Genomic DNA, 19711 nt, shown 5'->3' on the forward strand with positions numbered 1-19711 from the left:
CCACTTACCCAAATCTGCCAGGCACCTGTGTGGTGTGTCTGCCTGTATGTGCCAGACACTGGGCTAATTCCCTGTATTTGTGGGTTTTCAGTTTAATTCTCCTGGCAAATTTGGGATGCCATTCTCTCCCTGCCCAGCACACCCTAGCCCACTTCTCTAGCTTTGTGTTTACCAACCTTCCTTTTGTTTCTGCAGAAGGTCAAAATATTCCTACCTTAGGGTCTTTGCACATTGTAGGAGAGCAATGAAGGATCAGGGCTTATTGTACTGGACACTTGAAATTTGCTAAGGGGATAGATTCTAAATTAAATCTTCTCAACGCACTGTACACACCCACAATGATCACTATGTCAAGAGATGGATACATTGTTTAGTGTAGATTATGGCGATCTTTTCACAGTGGATACATGTATCAAAGCATCAAGTTGTACATCTTAAATGGATACATTTTGATATGCCAAAGATATCTCAATAGAGATGTTTAAAAAAACAAAGGATTTTTTTTCTTCCAAAAAATTACATTGCCTCTGATTTTCCTTTTAGCAGTATAATGAAGATGGTGAGATGATGAAGACGGGTCCCTGAACTTACACAAGTTATTGAGCATAATTATATGAGACAAACTTTTAAAAAGAGAAGGAAAGAAAGACAGTTTAGTAAAATTCTTGTCTACTAGTATCTGGGAATTGCAGAAGGTCACAGGAAGAAAGAAGACTTGATCACAAACCTCAAGAACTTTCTTGTTAATTCTAAAATAGAAGCACTGAGATAACTTTCCACCAATTAAATTGACAAAGTTGTTTTTTTAAGGGAAAGTTTCCAGAGCTCAAGAACTGCTTTCAGATCCAAGTCCAATATGATTGGCTATGTGACCTCGGACAAGTTAACCAACCTCTCTGTGCCTTGGTTTCCTCCTCTGTAAAAGGGTTTGGGTGAGGACAAAAGGAGTTTGTCCTTAATGTCCTCTTAGCACAGAATCTGACACACAGCAGGCACTTAAGAAATGCTAGATAAGGAAGATAAGAACATCTGCCTGGAAATTTCTCCCCCAAATCTCACAAGGCTGCCGCCTTCTTGATAGTTGGAATCCGCCCTCTCTTGTTCCCTTCTTTTATTTTTCTCATAGTATGTATTGCCCACGGTATCTTCTTATAGACTTGTTATCGTCTACCCAACACTCCCCATATCAGAACATCCTTAAAGTCTCCTTATCACTCACGTCTACATCTCCAGTGCTTGAGAAAATGCCTGCTGCGTAATAGCAATACAGGAAGTAACTGTAAAAAGAAGGAATCCTCGTGTGCTAGCTGAAGAATGCGAAAGTTGCTCAGTTGTGTCTGACTCTTTGTAACCCCATGCACTATACAGTCCATGGAATTCTCCAGGCCACAATATTGGACTGGGTAGCCTTTCCCTTCTCCAGGGGATCTTCCCAACCCTGGGATCAAACCCAGGTCTCCCTCACTGCAGGCAGATTCTTTACCAGCTGAGCCTCCAGTATTCTGGCCTGGAGAATTCCATGGACTATAGTCCATGGGTCACAAAGAGTTGGACACAACTGATCCACTTTCACTTTCAGATGAAGACTAGTGAGGGGTCAGCCCTGACTCCAGTGCAAGCCTGGCCACACATTTGGAGCCTCTAGTGAGGAAATCCAGCTTCCTCTGGGCCTGACCGCCCTGGTGAGGGTCCTGCTGCACAGTTGGCCTACATGGGCCAGGTCCCACCCAGCACCACCAGATCCATGGTGGACAGGAGTCCTGAGCTGAGAAGCACTCAGCATCTCCCAAGTCCTGGCAGCATTTTGCACTGCCAGCTGGAGAAAGTGTGATTTATCACAGAACAGATTTCTGTTTGGCCATCCTTAAGTAAGGAGCAGGAAGCAAAGAGGAGGGAAGTGGAGACATCATCTCAGAAATACTGCTTAGTCCTGCCTTCCCCCACCTATTCCTGTTCTTTTCCAGAGATGTCAGAAAAGTGTCAGGCACTTTCATAGTGAAGGAATCACTGACATGGCAGCAGACTCCTGCAAACATAAAACTTTCCCTCTGGCAGCTTCAGGGGGAGCACAGATAGTGGGGAAGATGCTAGATAAGCCAGAAGTTCTGTGGAAGACTAGGACACAGAGAAAGGAAAGTTCTTCCAGACCAAAGCGAGGGCCAGGCAGAAGTCACTGCCCCTGGATGAGAAGCTCTGATGTGGAGAATTCCCAAAACCATGGGCTCTTCCTGCTGTGGCCTCTCTACTGCCTAAGGAGGAGAGAAGGGTATGGGATAAAGGGAGAGTGGAGTGTGGAGGGGAAGGAATATGAGGCCTCCTGAATGGTACAGACAGCGTTCTCTTCACCACAGCACTTAGAAGAGTAACTCAGTCAGCTCTGCCACATAACAAGTGACCCCAACATTCGGTTGTTGAAAGGAATGATCATTTTCTCTTGGTGGTGCATTTGCAGATCGTCTGGTGGTCTCTGGGCTCAGCTGGGCTGGATCCCTCCCTGCACATCAGGCAGTGATGGAGTCCAGATGCTTCATTCCAGGGCTGGGCTGAGGTCTCAGCTGGTCTAAGTTCCTCTGGTGGCAGAGTTCACAAGGGTGGGCAGAAACACATGACAGCTCTTCAGTCTGAGCTTGGATATGTTGGCTGTCGACTTTTTCCGCATTCTCTTGGCCAAAGCTACCCACATGGCCAGGTCTGCTATCAATGCAAAATAAAGTCTTTCTGCTCACAGTGGAAGAAAAGGAATAAGAATCAAAATCAACAACTCAAACAGCCCATAAACCAGTAGGCACCATGGTTAAGAGCAGAGCTCTGGGGTTGACTGTGTTTAAATTCTGACTCACAAACTACCATCTGTGTGTTCTTGGGCAAGTTACATCACTTCCCTGTGCTTTTGTTTCTTCATTTGAAATATGGATGTGATTCTTAAAATGTAGCCCTGTCCTGTGTTCATGTTGAGGAGTCAACGAAATGATCCATGTGACCCCTTAAAATGGTTCCCAGTTTACTGCAGGCACTCAGAGAACATTTTTTGCTGCTATAAAACAGTTACCACCCATGAGAGTCCATCTCCTCGGATGTGTATGTTCCCTGTGTGTGCAGTGGGTGGGTGAGTGTCAGGGGTGAAGTGGTAGGGGCAACCCTGAGGGGTCCCTAAGGGGAAGAATAAGGGACTGGGTACCTGCGTGCCCCTTCTTCAGCAAGGGCACGTGCCATGGCTGCCTTGAAAACACTCTTTTCTGGAGATGTTGTGGCAGTTTCTGGCCATTTAATTCCCCATTGAGAGAACCTCACATTGGTTGCCAGTAATTTGCATGAAGAAATAGTCTGCCAAACAGTCTCCCAGGGCATAGTTCCCAGTCACCCCCGCAGCCTGCCCTCTCAAGGATCGCTCAGCCTAGCTCTTGGTGGGATGGGGTTGACACTTTGCATACTTCCCATGAGGACATTGTGCAATAATTAAAATTAAGAGAATAATAGAAAAATAAATAAATAAATCTGGGCACTAACTATGATAGGTGGTAGGATGGAGAAAGCATGGGAGAAAGCGGGCAAAGAATGGGGAGGCAGCCTGCTGTGGGATGTGGGCACCTCCGGGGCTGGCTTTCAACACCTCCAAGACCAGCTGCCGCCTACTGTCCCTTCCAATAGCGCCCCCCAAATTCTCCAGTCTGGCCTATGAGACCAGTCAGACACCAAGGTAGAAAATGCAAATGCTTTGGGGGTTCAGGGTGGTAACAAAATTGAATGCAATGGTTTTTCAGTGCTGATAACTAATTTGCTATTTTATAAACACCATGAAAGTCAAATGATATCCTTACGCTCTCATTCATTCATTCGTTTTCAGCATACATTTATTGAGTGTCTGCTATATGCCAGGTACCATTTTAGGCACTAAGGGTACAATAGTGAACGAAACAGACAAAAATCCCTGCCACCCATATTCTGTTGAGGGAAGACAAATAAAAAACAAAATAAATAGGTAAAATGCATAGTGTATGAAATGGCAATGAGTGGTAGAGAAAAATAAAGCAAAGAGGAGTGTCAGGAGTCTTGGAGGGGTTGCAATTTTACATAAAAGTATCTAAGAAAGTATCTCTGAGAATTTGCACACCAGGTTTCACAGCCGAGGCACGGCTGACATCTGGGATCGGCTGACGCTGTGCGGGGGGCCGTGCTGGAGGACAGTGCAGGATGTTGAGTGCTGACATCTGGGATCGGCTGACGCTGTGCGGGGGGCCGTGCTGTAGGACAGACAGTGCAGGATGTTGAGTGCTGACATCTGGGATCGGCTGACGCTGTGCAGAGGTGCCGTGCTGGAGGACAGTGCAGGATGTTGAGCAGCATTACTTGTCTGTCATTAGATGCCAGTCGCTCATCTTCCAATTGTGACAACCTCCTTCCCTGGCTGTAAGAGCCAAAAAGATCTCCAAAGATTGTCCAGTGGCCCTCGGAGGATGCAATGGCCCCTTCTTGAGAACCACTAGATTAAGGATCTAAAGGAAACAAGACAAGGATGTCCACTCGCACCAGTTTTATTCAACAGTTTTAGAAGTCCCAGCCACGGCAATCAGAAGCAAAAGAAATAAAAGGACTCCAAATTAGAAATGAAGTAAAACTGTCATTGTTTCCAGACTACATGATACTAGTCATAGAAGACTCTAAAGACACTATCAGAAAGCTACTAGAGCTCATCAAGGAATTTGGCAAGGTTACGGGATACGAAATACGCAACAGTCTGTTGCATGTTTACACACTGACAATGAAAGGTCAGAAAGAAAAATTTGGAAAACAATCCCATTTGCCACCTCATCAAAAAGAATAAAATACCTAGGAACAAACCTACCTAAACCTAAAAAAAAAAAGATACAAATGAACTTCTATACAAAACAGACATAAACCCATAGACATAGAAAACAAACTTATCATTATCAAAAGGGAAGGAAAGGTTGGGGGAGAGGGATAAATTAGGAGTTTGGGATTAACATATACATAATACTGAATATAAAATAGGTAATCAACAAGTACCTACTGTATAGTACAGGAAACTATACTCAATATTTTGTAATAACCTTTAATGGAAAATAATGTGAAAATGAATATATATACACACATATATATGTGTGTGTGTGTGTGTGTGTGTGTGTATATATATATATACATATATATATATATATATAACTGAATCGCTTTGCTGTCCATCTGAAACTAATACAGCATTCCCTGTCCAATGTTCCAGCCTGTCTGAGTGGGCTTATTTGGGATGGGCCAAGAGAGTGAGGGAGGGCCAGGGCAGCTGATGGAAAGGATCTGAGCTGGTCCATGGGCCAGTGGCCTGTCTCAGGGCCCCTTTCCCTGGTCCCCTTGCCTGCATGAATGAAAAAGATTCTCATATTCGCATGGCAGAAAGGGCGATTTCTAAGGCCACAGTCTCAGGATATTACCTGTTCAGACAACACAATAGAAGCAGTCTGATCAAGTCCTGCACTAGCTGTCATAAATCTTCTTCTCCACCTTGGGCAAGCTACAACCTCAGTGCTCCTCAGTTTTCTCATCTCTAAAATGGGATCCTAGGACATCCCTCAGAGAAGGCAATGGCACCCTACTCCAGTACTCTCCCTGGAAAAGCCCATGGACAGAGGAGCCTGGTGGGCTGCAGTCTGTGGGGTCGCTAAGAGTCGGACACAACTGAGCAACTTCACTTTCACTTTTCACTTTCATGCATTGGAGAAGGAAATGGCAACCCACTCCAGTGTTCTTGCCTAGAGAATCCCAGGGACAGCGGGGAGCCCGATGGGCTGCCATCTCTGGGGTCACACAGAGTCAGACATGACTGAAGCGATTTAGCAGCAGCAGCAGGACATCCCTGGTGGTCCAGTGGTTGAGAATCCGCCTCCCAAGAAGGGGATGCAGGTTCGATTCCCAGTTGGAGAACTAAGATCCCACATGCTGTGAAATAAGCCCAAGTGCTACAACTACTGAGCCCACACACCACAACTAGAGAGAAGCCACGGGTCACAATGAAAGATTCCACATGCCACAACTAAGACCCAACACAACTTAAAATAAATATTTAAAAAATAAAAATAAAGTGAGATCCTGATTTCTATCCAGAGCTCCAAAAAGACCAAGGGCAAGAATGATGGGGAAAGCACATGGCAAATGCAAAAGAAGGCATCAGAACAGTGCAGGACATTTGACATTTTATATTACTAGAGCAGAGATACAAACTCAGGTGCACAAGAAATGTAAATCATTTTTCTGTATCTGAACTTGATTTCAGTTTGCAGCCCCCAGTCTCCTAAGACACAAAACCTATACCTGGAGTTATATTTCTCAACATATGAAGTTGGAGATGTTAATTAGAGAGCCAAGTAGAGATGTTGAATAAGCACTTTGTTATCTGGAGATGGGATTTGGGGAGTCATTAACACAGCGATATTTAAAGCATCAGAGCCAGATGACTACAATAATGAAAGGAATGGGTATGGAGTGAATGTTTGCGTGGCTCCCAAGTTCTTCTGTTGAGATTTTAAACCCTGAGGAGTGGGGGGTGGGGAGGTGATTAGGTCATGAGGGTGGAGCTTTCGTGAATAAATTAGCGTTTTTTAAAAAAGATTGTTTTTTATTTTGTTTTTTGTTTGTTTGTTTACTGCGAGGTTTGTGGAATCTTAGTTCCCCAACCAGAGATTTTGGGGGATCTCCACTGATGCATAAGCTTTCTCTAGTTGTGACTCCCAGGCTGTAAGGCGTGGCTTAGTGGTTGAGGTGCATGGGCTTAGTTGCTCTGAGGCATGTGGAATCTTCCTCGACCAGAGATTGAACCCATATCTCCTGCATTAGCAGGCAGATTCTTAGCCACTGGACCACCAGGGAAGTCCCTAAATTAATGCTTTTATAAGATGCTCCAAAGAGCTCCCTCACCCCTTCCATCAAGTGTAGACACAGACAGAAGACAGAATCCTTGAGTCAGGAAGCGGGTCCTCAGCAGACACAGAATCTGCCGGCACCTTCATCTTGGACTTACCAGCCTTCAGAATGTGAGAAGTGAATGTCTGGTGTTTAAGCCCCCAGCTTCTGGATATTCTGTAATAGCAGCTCCAGCAGGCCAAGATGGGACATATATGATGCCATGGAATCATAGAAGGAACAATTGCATTATTTCAAGGAGTGAATATCTTAATTGTGGTCCTCAGACCTGAGGCATCAGCATTTCCCAGGTACTTGTTAGAAGCAAAACTGTGGGGATCCCCCTAGACCTGCTCAATCTGAGACTTTAGGGGTAGACTCAACCATCTGTGGATACTTGACAAGCCCTCTCTGATGCTCACTCAAATTTGAGAACCTGCTTGGCTGCAGGAATCCAGACAAAAGTCTCACTGGATGTTGGTGGCTGACCAGCAGATATCTTTTGCTTTCCTCGTGGAAAGTGGTCTCCAGCCTCTACCTTAGGAAGCAGGTAACATCCTTGGGAAGTTGCCAAAGTCTAAATGACAGAAGATATCAACCAACCATATGCCACTCAACCAGAACACTTGTGACCCAAGCTGGCCCGTCAAGGTCCTTAAGAGCAGACTGGTTGATTCTGTGGCCACCAGTGCTTTCAAAAGGTGTAGTTTAAATGTCACAGTGGGGACTTCCCTGGTGATCCAGTGGTTAAGAATCCACCTTCCAATGCAGGGGACATGGGTTCAATCCCTGGTCTGGGAAGATCCCACATGCTGAGGGTTGGCTAACCTCGAGCACCACAACTGCTGAGCCCATGCTCTAGAACCCGTGTTCCACAATGAGAGAAGTCACCATAATGAGAAGCCTTCCCACTGCAACTAGAGAATAGCCCCTGCTTGCCGCAGCTAGAGAAAGCCCATGTGAAGCAACGAAGACCAAGCACAGCCAAAAAACATAAATAAATATTTCTTTAAATAAGTTTATTTTTTAAAGTCACAGTTAGCAGGGGCAAGCAGGTAGTGTTCTTAATGGGCAGCCCACCCACAATGAGAAATTTAAGAGATTCCCAGAAATGGATCAGAGGGGCTGCAAAGATTCCCGTAGTGGGGTTGGATTCCTTTTTTGCAGACGAGCCAGCTCATTTTGTGATACCGTGGTTCCCACTGCTAGCCACTTAGGAGATGATTAATGCAGCCTGCGACTTCCCCAGACATTTATGGCACCTTCAGGAATAACAGTGACAATGGCTCTATCATGCCCAGTGGCTGCATACCCTTGGCGTTCCTCTTAATTATTTATATATTCTGGAGCGGCCAGGTTCCCTCCCACCAGTGCTCAGAAAGGTAATAAATGAGGAAAGTCAATGGTCTGTAAATTACAACATTGATTAAAGAAGTGATTACTGATATAACTCTTGCTCGGCTATTATGCTAATGCCTGCCCAGATCCAGGACAGTGTTTACATGCTAATGACAAGTCTGGGACAGCAATGAAAATTGGTTTCCACCCTTAATCAGTATGTAAACTCTTTTAAACCACTCTGACCATGAGTGAGAAGATCCATTCGTGTGTTCCCCTCCCAACTGCCCCCTGCCACTATCCCCAGCAGATGGAAGAAATTCACTCAGCCCAGCCCTCACCAGCTGCCCCTCCAAACAGAAGTGCAAGTTGAAGTTGAAAATTGGGCCCAGAGTAGTCATCTGTAGTTCCTAGAAGCTGGGGAAAGAAAGAGCAATCACAGGAGTTCATTGCTCAGCATCGGATGTTATTTAACCAGAGCCATAGACCCCCTGAAGGAGATACTGCTCCTTCCAGAGTATACAACCTGGATGGGAGACAGATAAGCACATTGACTATTACCACTTAGTATACAAGTGCTGTGGCAAAGAGTCCAGGTGTGACTTCATTAACTCTGGAATGCTACACAAAACTCTGTGTATATGCATTTCTATGGCAAGAATTAACTTATTCCCAAAGGAGTCTATGACTCCTAAAAGGTTAGGAAACACTGCTCTAAAGCTTTCTGGAAGTTTTCAAAGTAATTTCTTGTGTTTCCACGGTTCTTGACTCCAAGTTATCTCAATATTTCGCATCTCCTCTTGACCCAAAATCTATGGCTGTGTTGAAGCAAGCATCCCCATGAAAAAAGAGCCCTGTTCATGCATCCATCTAGCTGTTCATCTATCCATCCTTCTATCCATTCATCCATGTATGCATGCATCCATCTATCCACTCATCCATCTATCCATGCATGCATGCATACATGTATCCATCCATTCATCCATCTATCCACCCATGCATGTATGTATTCATCCATCCATTTATCTATCCATCCATGCATCCATCCACTTAGCAATTTATTCACCCATCCATTCATCCATCCAATCATCCATCCTCCATCCATCCATCCATCCATCCACCCATTCATCCATCTGTGCATCTACTCACTCATTCATTCATCCATCCACCCGTTCGTGCAACCATCCATTCAGTCCACTTTGCTGAGCTCCTGCTTCTTGAGCGGCTGGGATGAGGCACCAAGAGATCAAAGAAGAAAAAGGTATACTTATTGCCTTCAATGGTTTTACATTTCTGCAGCTGAAAATGCAAATTTACACAAGGGGTCAGTGTGATCCCATAAACTTGGCTATGCAAGATGGGCCATGCTGTGTCTCTACAACTCATCTTGATTTCTATTTTCAGTTTTCAATTCATTATGGAGGTGAAACATCATCCCAGTCTAATTTCTAGAAGACATAACTATTATCAAGGCCTTGGGGAGGGGGCTTCTAGCCTCAAAGTGTTCTGTTCACAGCTCCTAGGAGGCACCCATTATCAGTTGGAATCCACGTGGGTTACCTCTAATGTGGTCCCATCCTTGCACATGCTGCTCCTTCCAGCCTCCCAGGGAGCACAGGCATCCTCAAACTGTTTCTGAGTATCCATGGGGCTGTAAAGAGATCCATCTTCCTATGGGTTCAGCAGAGGAACACAAAATCTAGATGCTTGCAGGCTTTTACTTTTATTTTGTTTATGTTTGTTCAGCTTTGTGTTCTGTCTTATCTCTTTCCTGAGGCCACGATCTGCTAGAAATGGGAAAAGAGAGGAGAAGGAATTCAGGGGAAATAAACAGGTTGATCTTCACTAACGTGATGCTGCCATTCACAGAATGAACAGTAACAGTACAGATACACAGATAATCCTAGGGAGTCAGGGGAAGTGCTGCAAGCAGAGAAGGAACGCCGTTCCCAGGGAAAAGGAACATCATATATGAAGACCTGAGTGTTCTGGGGAACCATCAGGGCTGCGTGTAATTGGGACAGTGGGTGTAAGAACTGGGAGTAGAACTTTGCTGAGGAAGAAGGCTCTTCTTCTTCCACTTCTTCTTGAGGAAGTACAAGACCTTTAGATCTTGGGGGGCTGGTGGGGTGGGACGTGGGTGTGGCTGATCTTCTGGACAGACATCAGCCTGGAGAACAGACAACCTCTGGTACCTGCATCACATTCCCTGGATCCACCCAGAGTTCACTCCCAGCTGCAATTCTGACAAGATTCAAGTTCACTTGGTGATTGCTGCTTCTCTCACACTGCTCATGCTTTCCATCCCAGGGCTTGTGTCTCAGCCTGGAATAGGGGGAACACATGGGCAGCACTCACACAGTGAGAGAGAGGAGCGGTAGATTATATTTCTGTCTCTCACCCTGCAGGTTGACAATTCTGGGGGCTTTCCACGAGATCCCAGAAAAACAGAGCTCAATGGTCACAGCACCAAATGCAAAAATGGACCTTTCTACTGACCTTTCTTGTTTCTCTGGCTCCCTCAGCCTTCTCCCTGGTCCCCATTCCCTAGGGTCACCTCCTAAGTAAGCCAACTGCACAAAATCCTTGTCTCAGCCTCCGCATTGAGGAGAACCTACATTAAGCATGTGTGCTTTGCTAGAGACAAGGACAAATGGCTGAAAGGTGGTCTTCAGATCCCAGAGAACTTCTCCTCCTCCATCCTCTCTCTCTTGGCAGGTGTCCGATCATTGTGACTATGTCTTTGTCAACGGCAAAGAGATGAAAGGCAAGGTGGATGTGGTGGTGAACTTCACGTACCAGCACCTAAGCGCCCCCCTGCATGTCACTGTATGGGTGCCCCGACTGCCCCTGCAGATCGAGGTCTCTGACACGGAGCTGAGCCAGATTAAAGGCTGGAGGGTGCCCATCGTGGCCAGCAAGAGGTAAGTCCAGGATGGGGAGACACATCAGAGCCATGACAGCAATGGCTGTGGAAATGATGTCAACAAAGGAGTCAATGCAGGAGCCAGTGCAGGGCCCAGGTGATGCTGTTGCCATGGTGATTACATGATGCAGCCTAACAACAATCCTCTGGGGAAACCGAGACTCAGGATAACCCAGCCAGGCAGGAAGGCTGCTAAGCGGCCAGGTCAGTATCAGATCCAATTGTTTGCACTCTACATGGGCTCCTAGTAATCTCTCTCCTGAAAGTGCCCCTCCAGAAGGAAGCCACAAAAGTGACATAGTTTTCTAGCCTTTCAACCCCCAGAGAATTAAAGTTGGGGCTTATTTTGTCTATGTGAAACAGCGATTCCTTTTCTGTTCTGGGTGAATATCTATAATCTTGAAAAGCTCTGTGCATATCAAATTATTGGATAAAATCTAAATGCATTTATACTGGACCATTGGGATGCTATCTGCACTTAAACCAAAAGAAAAACTTCTATTCCATGTGACTCTGGATCATCCTGTGTAGGAATCTGGGGTTTTGTTTCCTCTGCTCTGTGGCCCCCAGGTCAGCTACATAACAGTTGTTCCTGAATTATTGGTTTCCTGTATGACATCTTCCATCTTAAACCATCAGGGCTATTTTCCTGACTGTCTCCCAGGCACCAGAGTCTTGATTTTTAAGGAACAAGTAGTGTATTGGAGAAGGAAATGGCAACCCACTCCAGTATTCTTGCCTGGAGAATCCCAGGGACAGAGTAGCCTGGTGGGCTGCCACCTATGGGGTCACACAGAGTTGGACACGACTGAGCAGCAGCAGCAGTGTCTATCTCAAGAAAGATAAATAGGACAGTGAGATGGTGAGTCCACTTTTATAGAATGAACTTAAAGGAATTTGTCCTCCTCTGATGAGGAAGACAGCTGTGAGTCCAGCCAAGACTTCAGACCATTTAGTGGTCTTGAGTGACCAAGATGTGGGTTTGTTCCATGTCCCTTAAAAAGGAAAAACTGACACTTGCTGGTTTCAAATCCAAGCTTGGCGGCTTTCTAGCTTTGTGAGTTTGGGCCAGCCACCCAACATCTCTGACTCAGTTTCCTCATCTGGACATAATAATTAAAGTTTTGCCTTATGGTGTTAAGAGTCCATCCATGAAGATCTTAGCATGGGTACATCTCCAGAGCATCATACCACTTTGACAAATAGACCTTTTTACAGTGGTGGAATGTTCTAGAACCACAGTATCCAATAGCCACTAGCCACAACTACAGTAGCCACTAGCACAAGGGGTTATGGAGTGACTGAGAAATATAATGTTGGGATTTGCTTAATTTTCTTCATTTAAATTAAATTGTAAATAGCCACACGTGGTTCTCAGCTACTTCGTGGACAGAATAGCTTTAATATTAATAAATATTAACTCTTACATTTTTTATTTGTCAACAGATGCCTTCAAGAGAGATAGTGTTTTGTGGGCTACATATACAGGAGGTGGGATATGGGGAAATTCTTTGGGTCATGCTGTTAAGTGGAGAGAGATGTTTAGTTCCTTCTCAATTAAGTCTGACCTTCCTCCTTTGGCAAGTACAATAAAGCTTCTTTGCATTGTTTAAAAAAGAGCCGGTGCTTTTGTGTGGTCCTGAGTCTTCTGCCTGGGATGCTATCTCTTGGCAATTGATGGGGAGGTATCTGCTTTGCAACTCCAGAGCATCATGAATTCCATCCTCTGACTCGAGAGCCTCCTCTCCTTCCCCATCAGGCCCACACGAGACAGCGAGGATGAGGACGAGGAGGAGCGGCGGGGCCGGGGCTGCGCCCTCCAGTACCAGCACGCCATGGTGCGGGTCCTCACCCAGTTTGTGTCCGAGGGGGCTGGCCCCTGGGGCCAGCCAAGCCACCTGCTCAGTCCAGACTGGCAGTTCGACATCACCCACCTGGTTGCCGACTTCATGAAGCTGGAGGAACCACATGTGGCCACTCTCCAGGACAGCAGGATCCTGGTCGGGCGGGAAGTTGGCATGACAACCATCCAGGTAGGAAGCTGGAGCCAAGAAGCTCTGCACACCCATCACTGAGCATGGTGTGCCTTGGAGGAAGGCAGTTTGCTAGCAGGGGTGGGTCCTCTGATGGCATCCTGTGGACACCAGAAGGTGAGCCTGGACCAGCTCTTTGAATCCCAGGTAAAGTGGAGTGAAATTGATAGTCATTCAGTCATGTCCGAGTCTTTGTGACCCTGTGGACTGAAGCCCACCAGGCTCCTCTGTCCGTGGAATTCTCCAGGCAAGAATACTGGAGTGGGTTGCCATTTCCTTCTCCAGGGGATCTTCCTGACTCTGGGATTGAAGTTGGGTCTTCTGCATTGCAGGCAGATTCTTTACCACCTGAGCCACCAGGGAAACCCCTTTGAGTCCCAGCCTCCTTCCAAACAGAAATGAGAAGGTGGCGCTGCACCCCTCAGCACCTTCTGTGATCCCGCTCTCTGCTGCGTCCTTCATTCCCATCACCCCCACCCCAGCCCACCCTGCCTCTGCTTCTCCACCCTCGGAGCCCCCTCTCCAATCCGCACCTCCTACACTCTCTTAGAAAGAGCCTGCTCCCTACTCTGCAATACTTGTGCCAGTGGCCAAGGTAGGATTCCTTTCTTCCTTTCCTCCCTTCTTTCCTAAGTCAGCCTGTCATTCTGTCATGTAGTCATTCAACCAACTCTTCAAAATCCTGCTGTCTCTTCTGCCCAAGGAAAGGTACAGAAGGGTGGGATTTCAGGACAGATGGGAGGGCGCAGAAGGCCTTTTATTCAACCCATCAAGTCCTACTGATTCCACCTTTTTTTTGGTTTGTTTGTTTAATTTTACTGAAGTATAGTTTGATCTACATTGTTGTGTTAGTTCTAGGTGTTACAGCAAAGTGATTTAGTTACACAAATACATATTCCTTTTCTTTGTTAGACTTTTTTCTCATAAGGTTATCACAGAATACTGAGTAGAGTTCCCTGCCAGCGCAGGGAACTGGTACAGTACAGTGCAGTAACAGAACTGGGACAGTAGGCCCTTCTTGGTTATCTGTCTTATGTATAGTAGTATATGTGACTCCACCTTTTTGAAATGTCCTTCTGGATCCTTTCACAACTGCCCCAGGTGGGAAAGACTGATACATTTCTACCATTTCACCTGGACATCCCAAGTCCAACATTTGGTTTATGAGATGAAGCAGAAGGGCATCCCAGGTGGTGCTAGTGGGAAAGAATCCACTTGCCAGTGCAGGAGATGTGGGTTGGATCCCTGGGTTGGGAAGATCCCCTGGAGAAGGACATGGCAACCCACTCCAGTATTCTTGCCTGGAGAATCCCATGGACAGAGGAATCCTGCAGGCTAGAGTCCGTGGGTTCCTAAAAGAGGTGGACAGAACTTAGCGACTAAACAACAGCAAATGAGGCAGAAAGTAACATTTCAGCAGAGAATACATTGTACGGGGGGTTGGAGGGGAGACTGCTGCTGCTGCTGCTGCTAAGTAGCTTCAGTTGTGTCTGACTCTGTGCGACCCCAGAGACGGCAGCCCACCAGGCTCCCCGGTCCCTGGGATTCTCCAGGCAAGAACACTGGAGTGGGTTGCCATTTCCTTCTCCAATGCATGAAAGTGAAGTCGTTCAGTTGTGTCCAACTCCAGACTAGACTGTCTATAATTCAGTTCCCCAGCTGATGGCCTAACTCACTTAGAATGGGATTCGGGTTGAACAGCTGTCTATGCGCCACTCTTCATGAGTCCAGCCAGTAGGACTGCCACGTATGGTTGACCAGTTTGTGTGGTATGCAAAAAATCTTCATCTAAATGGAGAGGGTCATTTCCTTTCAAAGACCCAATGGATTTTAATATTTATGTCAAGTTTCCAAAAGATAGAGCTAAAGTGTCACAGGGAAGAGTGACTTTATCTGATTCTCACATGACACGGGATGATGTATAGAGGGAAGTTCTGGCTCCTTCCCACTGTATTCTGTACCCTGTAGGGATGAACAGAGCATAGCTGGGAAAGGTTCCAACATCCATCCAGAAGCAGATGTGATGGATTGGTCTGTGTCTGCCCATCCCCCAGGTGCTGTCCCCTCTGTCTGACTCCATCCTGGCTGAGAAGACGGTCACTGTGTTGGACGACAAAGTTGCGGTGTCAGACCTGGCCATCCAGCTCGTGGCTGGGCTGTCTGTCACCCTCCACCCCAGCACGGAGAACAGCAGGGCTATCACAGCTGTGGCCACAGCTGAGGAGCTGCTGCGGGCCCCTAAACAGGTAAGGGCCCGGATGCCAGAAGGGAACAGGGTCCTGCCTGATCTAGCCAAAGGGGAGGGAGGCAGGAGGAATGGGAGCAGGGTAGCCAAACCACGTTCCAGGAGGAAGTGATGCTGGCTGTGTAAAATCCACGTGGCTTTGAGGTCCGAGTAGTGGGGTCTGGATGAACTAGAAGAGTGGTACCAAGTGCCCAGAGGTGGACGAACCATCTGGGCAGCAAACTCTCAGAAATCCAGCTGCTTCAGATAACACCCACTGTCGTTCACAGTTCTGTGGGTAGGGAATCTAGGTGGGCTCAGTGGGTTACCACGCTCTGGGGTCCACAGGCTGAGAGCACAGCATCTTATCAGGATGCTCTGGGGACGAATCCACTTCCACTCTCACTGGTGTGGTTGGCGGAATCCAGCTCTGTGTGGTTGAATGCCTGAGGTTTCCTAGGTTTGTTGCTGCTGGCCGGAGCCTCTCTCCACTTCCTTCTCTCTGCCCACACCCTGCACCAGCTTCAGAACCACTAACAGTGCATAGAGTCCTTTCCATGCTTGCAACCTCTGAGTTTCCCTCTGTCACCACCCAGAAAAGCTCTTCTGCTTCCAAAGGCTTGTATGACTACAGCAGACCCATCCAACTCAGCTAGGCAGCTCTCCCTAACTTCACCTGTGCCTATAACATCATAAGAGGGACATCTCATCACGTTCTCAGATTCAAAGGAATAGGGTGGACCATTCCAGAAATTCAGCTGTTGCTACCTGGCTTTGTTCCAGACTATCACCAGCAGGTACCTGCGAATAGAAGGGGGAAAAGTAGGAACAGTGAGAGACTTTATTTTCTTGGGCTCCAAAATCACTGCAGATGGAGACTGCAGCCATGAAACTGAAAGATACTTGCTCTTTGGAAGAAAAGCTATGACAAACCTAGACAGCGTATTAAAAAGCAGAAGCATTACTTCAAATGCTTGTCAAAGCTACAGTTTTTCCTGCAGTCATGTATGGATGTGAGAAGGCTGAGCACTGAAGAATTGATGCTTTCAAACTGTGGTGCTGGAGAATTCTCTTGAGGGTCCATTGGACACCAAGGAGATCCAACCAGTCCATCGTAAAGGAAATCAGTCCTGAATATTCATTGGAAGGACTGTTGCTGAAGCTGAAACTCCAATACTTTAGCCACCTGATGCGAAGAACTGACTTACTGGAAAAGACCCTGATCCTGGGAAAGACTGAAGGCAGGAGGAGAAGGGGGTGACAGAGGACGAGATGGTTGGATGGCATCATTGACTCAATGGCCATGAATTTGAACAAACTCCCGGAGATAGCGACAGACAGAGGATTCTGGCGTGCTGCAGTCCATGGGGTCTCAAAGACACGTGACTTAGCAACTGAACAACACAACCACCCGGCTTTGTTCCAGAGCATCACCAGCAGGGGCCTGTAGGGGGTTCTCATTCACATCCAGCTCACAGTGCTGGCACCTCTGCTCACCTCTCCTGGGGAAGGACACTGGCATGGTGTTGGCTGGTTTAAAGAGCAGAGGAGGAAAGTGGGGAGACAAAGCAGAAGGCATGAAGCTATTTGCCAAGAACTAGTAATTAATTAGGGGACGATTGGCATTGCCACCTCCCTGGCGTGGGGCAAGGCCACCCATCAGCTTCCAGCATCACCCATCCGTCTTCATCGGCTGATGGTAATTGGAGGGCCCCGGCGCTGCCTACAGGGATTTATGGATGGAGTTCATTCAATTTGCAGACATGACTCTTGAAAGAATAGGAGCTCTAAATCATGCCCGGACGTGTGTTATTTTAAGTATTTCAGAATTTCTCATCTTTAGGGAAATGTGCTGGCTTCTCCCCAGACAATCCCTATATTCCAACCTCACTGTCATGAGCTAATGGAAAGACCTGGTCTCAGTCACAGAGCAGGGCTGATGGAGATGGATGCTGGCAAGCCTGCAGTGTTCTGAGGGCTTAATTCGGATTGTCTGCTGTTCAGAGGGGCTTGTTTGATGTTAAGTTCGTTTGCTGTCTTGAGTTGGTAAAGAAAAATGAACTCTAGATGAAAAGTCAGCCAAGATGAACTGGCACAGTGCATTACCAGTGTTTTATCTCAGTCCTTGGAGTATGGAAGGCTGGCCTCTTGTTCTTGATATTTCCAACTTTGAAATTCAAAAGGTTTGCCATGAATATGAGGGCAATCGTATTATACTTCCCCGTGCCCTATTAGTTCTGAAGAAAGCTAGAATAGTAAAGAGAAATGAGGTCTCCCACAGCATGAATGCATTCAACTGAGACTTTAGAAGGGAGTCTGTCCAATGGTGTGACTTCTCAGTTGATGAAGCTAAAGGAGAGAAGGGCAGGAAACAAAATTCCTGAGCCAATCGTGTCTTAGCTTTGATTCCCCCAGAAGCTGAGCCTGAGAAGGAAAGACTTGGGTCTGAAAGGAAAATTAGTGTTCTAGCTCCCATCAGAAAAGAGGAATGGAAATTGGATGGGCCAAATAGATGTTCATCTCAGAACCTTTAGGTACTTTAAGTCCCCTACACATGAACCTTCAAGTTTTAAACTTTAAAAGATGCAAACATGTGTTTGCATGTCCAGTCACATAACTTAGTTCGTGTGTCTGGTGTCCATTGTCACATGGTGCATCCTCTACAAGGGGTTGTGCTTTTGTGTACTTTATAGTACTGTATAAAGTACAGTAGTGCAGTATCTTTATTTCAAGCCCAGGCTGTCTGGAAGCAAGTGCAAAGGCAGCAGTGATGTAGCTGATACTGTACTATACTTTTCAAGTTCCTGTACTGTAAAGTTAAAGATGTTTTCTTTGTTTTTTGTGTTTGTTTGCTTTTTATGTATTATTTGTGTGAAAAGTATTATAAACCTATCACAGTACAGTAGTTGATAGCCAGTTGTGTTTGTTGGGTACCTAAGCTAACTTTGTTGGACTTAATGAACAAATTCACTCTTGGGACTGAACTTGTTCGTATGTAGGGGACTTACTGTATTCACATTCCCACTTTCAGTTGGGGGAAACTGAGGCCCAGAAGAATTGGTTTAAAGAAAGATGCTCCCAGGGAAGCAGTGGATCCATGCATTTAATTCAAAACTCCCACTTCAAACTCTCTGCCTTTTGTCATAGGGTCCAGCGGCCAGGATTAGAAGAAACACTGATCCTTCACCCATAGCAGATTCCTGGAGTTCCATTAGCTGTTCCCAGCCATAAGATCACTGCCCCTTTCCCTCCCTACTCTGCTTCTTGCTTCGCCTTTGTAACATCCAGTAGATTGTCCAGTAGCAGTTACCCTAGTCATTTCACAGCCAGCGCCCACCCATCTCTCTCCTGATCTCCAATTACCTTCCTTCCTCCCTGTCATTAAACCAAACATTAAAATTAAAACTCAGCACATCAAACTTATGCAGAACTAACATCCCAGCCCAGCTCCAGGAAACGTCCCAGCCTGCCATGATAAACAGCTGTGTATTGCTTTTTTTTTTTAATTAATTTTTATTGGAGTATAGTTGCTTTACAATGTTGTTAGTTTCTGCTGTACAGCAAAGTGAATCAGCTGTACGTATACATATATCCCCTCTCTTTTGGATTTCCTTCCCATTTAGGTCACCACAGAGCATTGAGTAGGGTTCTCTGAGCTACACAGTAAGTTCTCATTAGTTAAACTGCTGTGCATTGTTTATTATCTGTCAGTTTTCTAAAGACTACTCAGTGACTGGCGCGTGGCCTGACACAGAAGAGGCTTTTAATACATGTCCCTGGAATGATCAGATGAATGAAAATTGGACCACTCAGTGCCTGTTCTTAGAGGGACTGGGAAGAATTCCAGACACAACACAATTGTCTCCTGTAGTCCCTGGCCTGGTCAGTGACCTCAGAGTCAAAGGCAGCCAGGAAACTAACTAGCAACCACGGTTAAGGCTCAAGACAAACTGCCTGGACTCAACCCCAACTCTGTCAGTTAGCTCTGCAAACTTGGGCGAGCCGTGGGTCCCTGCCATGTTTCAATCTACTCACCTGCAGAAAGAGAAATATGCGTAATAGTATCTACCTTGTATATTGATGGGAAGATTAAATGAGTCGCTAATGAAAATGACTTAGAACAGGGGCTGGTACCCAGGAATCGCTATGGACATCTTAGCTACCATCACTCCCATGGTAGTAGAATAATGGTACACCAAAGACTGCCACATCTAATTCCTAGACCCTGTGAAAAGTCACCTTATGTATCAACAGGGATTTTGCAGTGGTGATTAAGGATCTTGA

General features: G+C 46.2%; 1 protein-coding gene across 1 annotated transcript in view; it reads left to right on the plus strand.

The window, feature by feature from the left end:
- Window positions 1–19711, plus strand: part of TMEM132C (transmembrane protein 132C) — a 449453-nt gene that overhangs the window by 426428 nt on the left and 3314 nt on the right. The window contains exons 6-8 of the mRNA XM_027567043.1: window positions 10963–11168; window positions 12930–13203; window positions 15258–15449. Of these exons, the coding sequence (XP_027422844.1) occupies window positions 10963–11168; window positions 12930–13203; window positions 15258–15449 (672 nt within the window). The remainder of the gene's footprint in view (window positions 1–10962; window positions 11169–12929; window positions 13204–15257; window positions 15450–19711) is intronic.

Source organism: Bos indicus x Bos taurus, chromosome 17 (genome assembly GCF_003369695.1).
Source record: "Bos indicus x Bos taurus breed Angus x Brahman F1 hybrid chromosome 17, Bos_hybrid_MaternalHap_v2.0, whole genome shotgun sequence".
Classification (NCBI taxonomy): domain Eukaryota; kingdom Metazoa; phylum Chordata; class Mammalia; order Artiodactyla; family Bovidae; genus Bos; species Bos indicus x Bos taurus.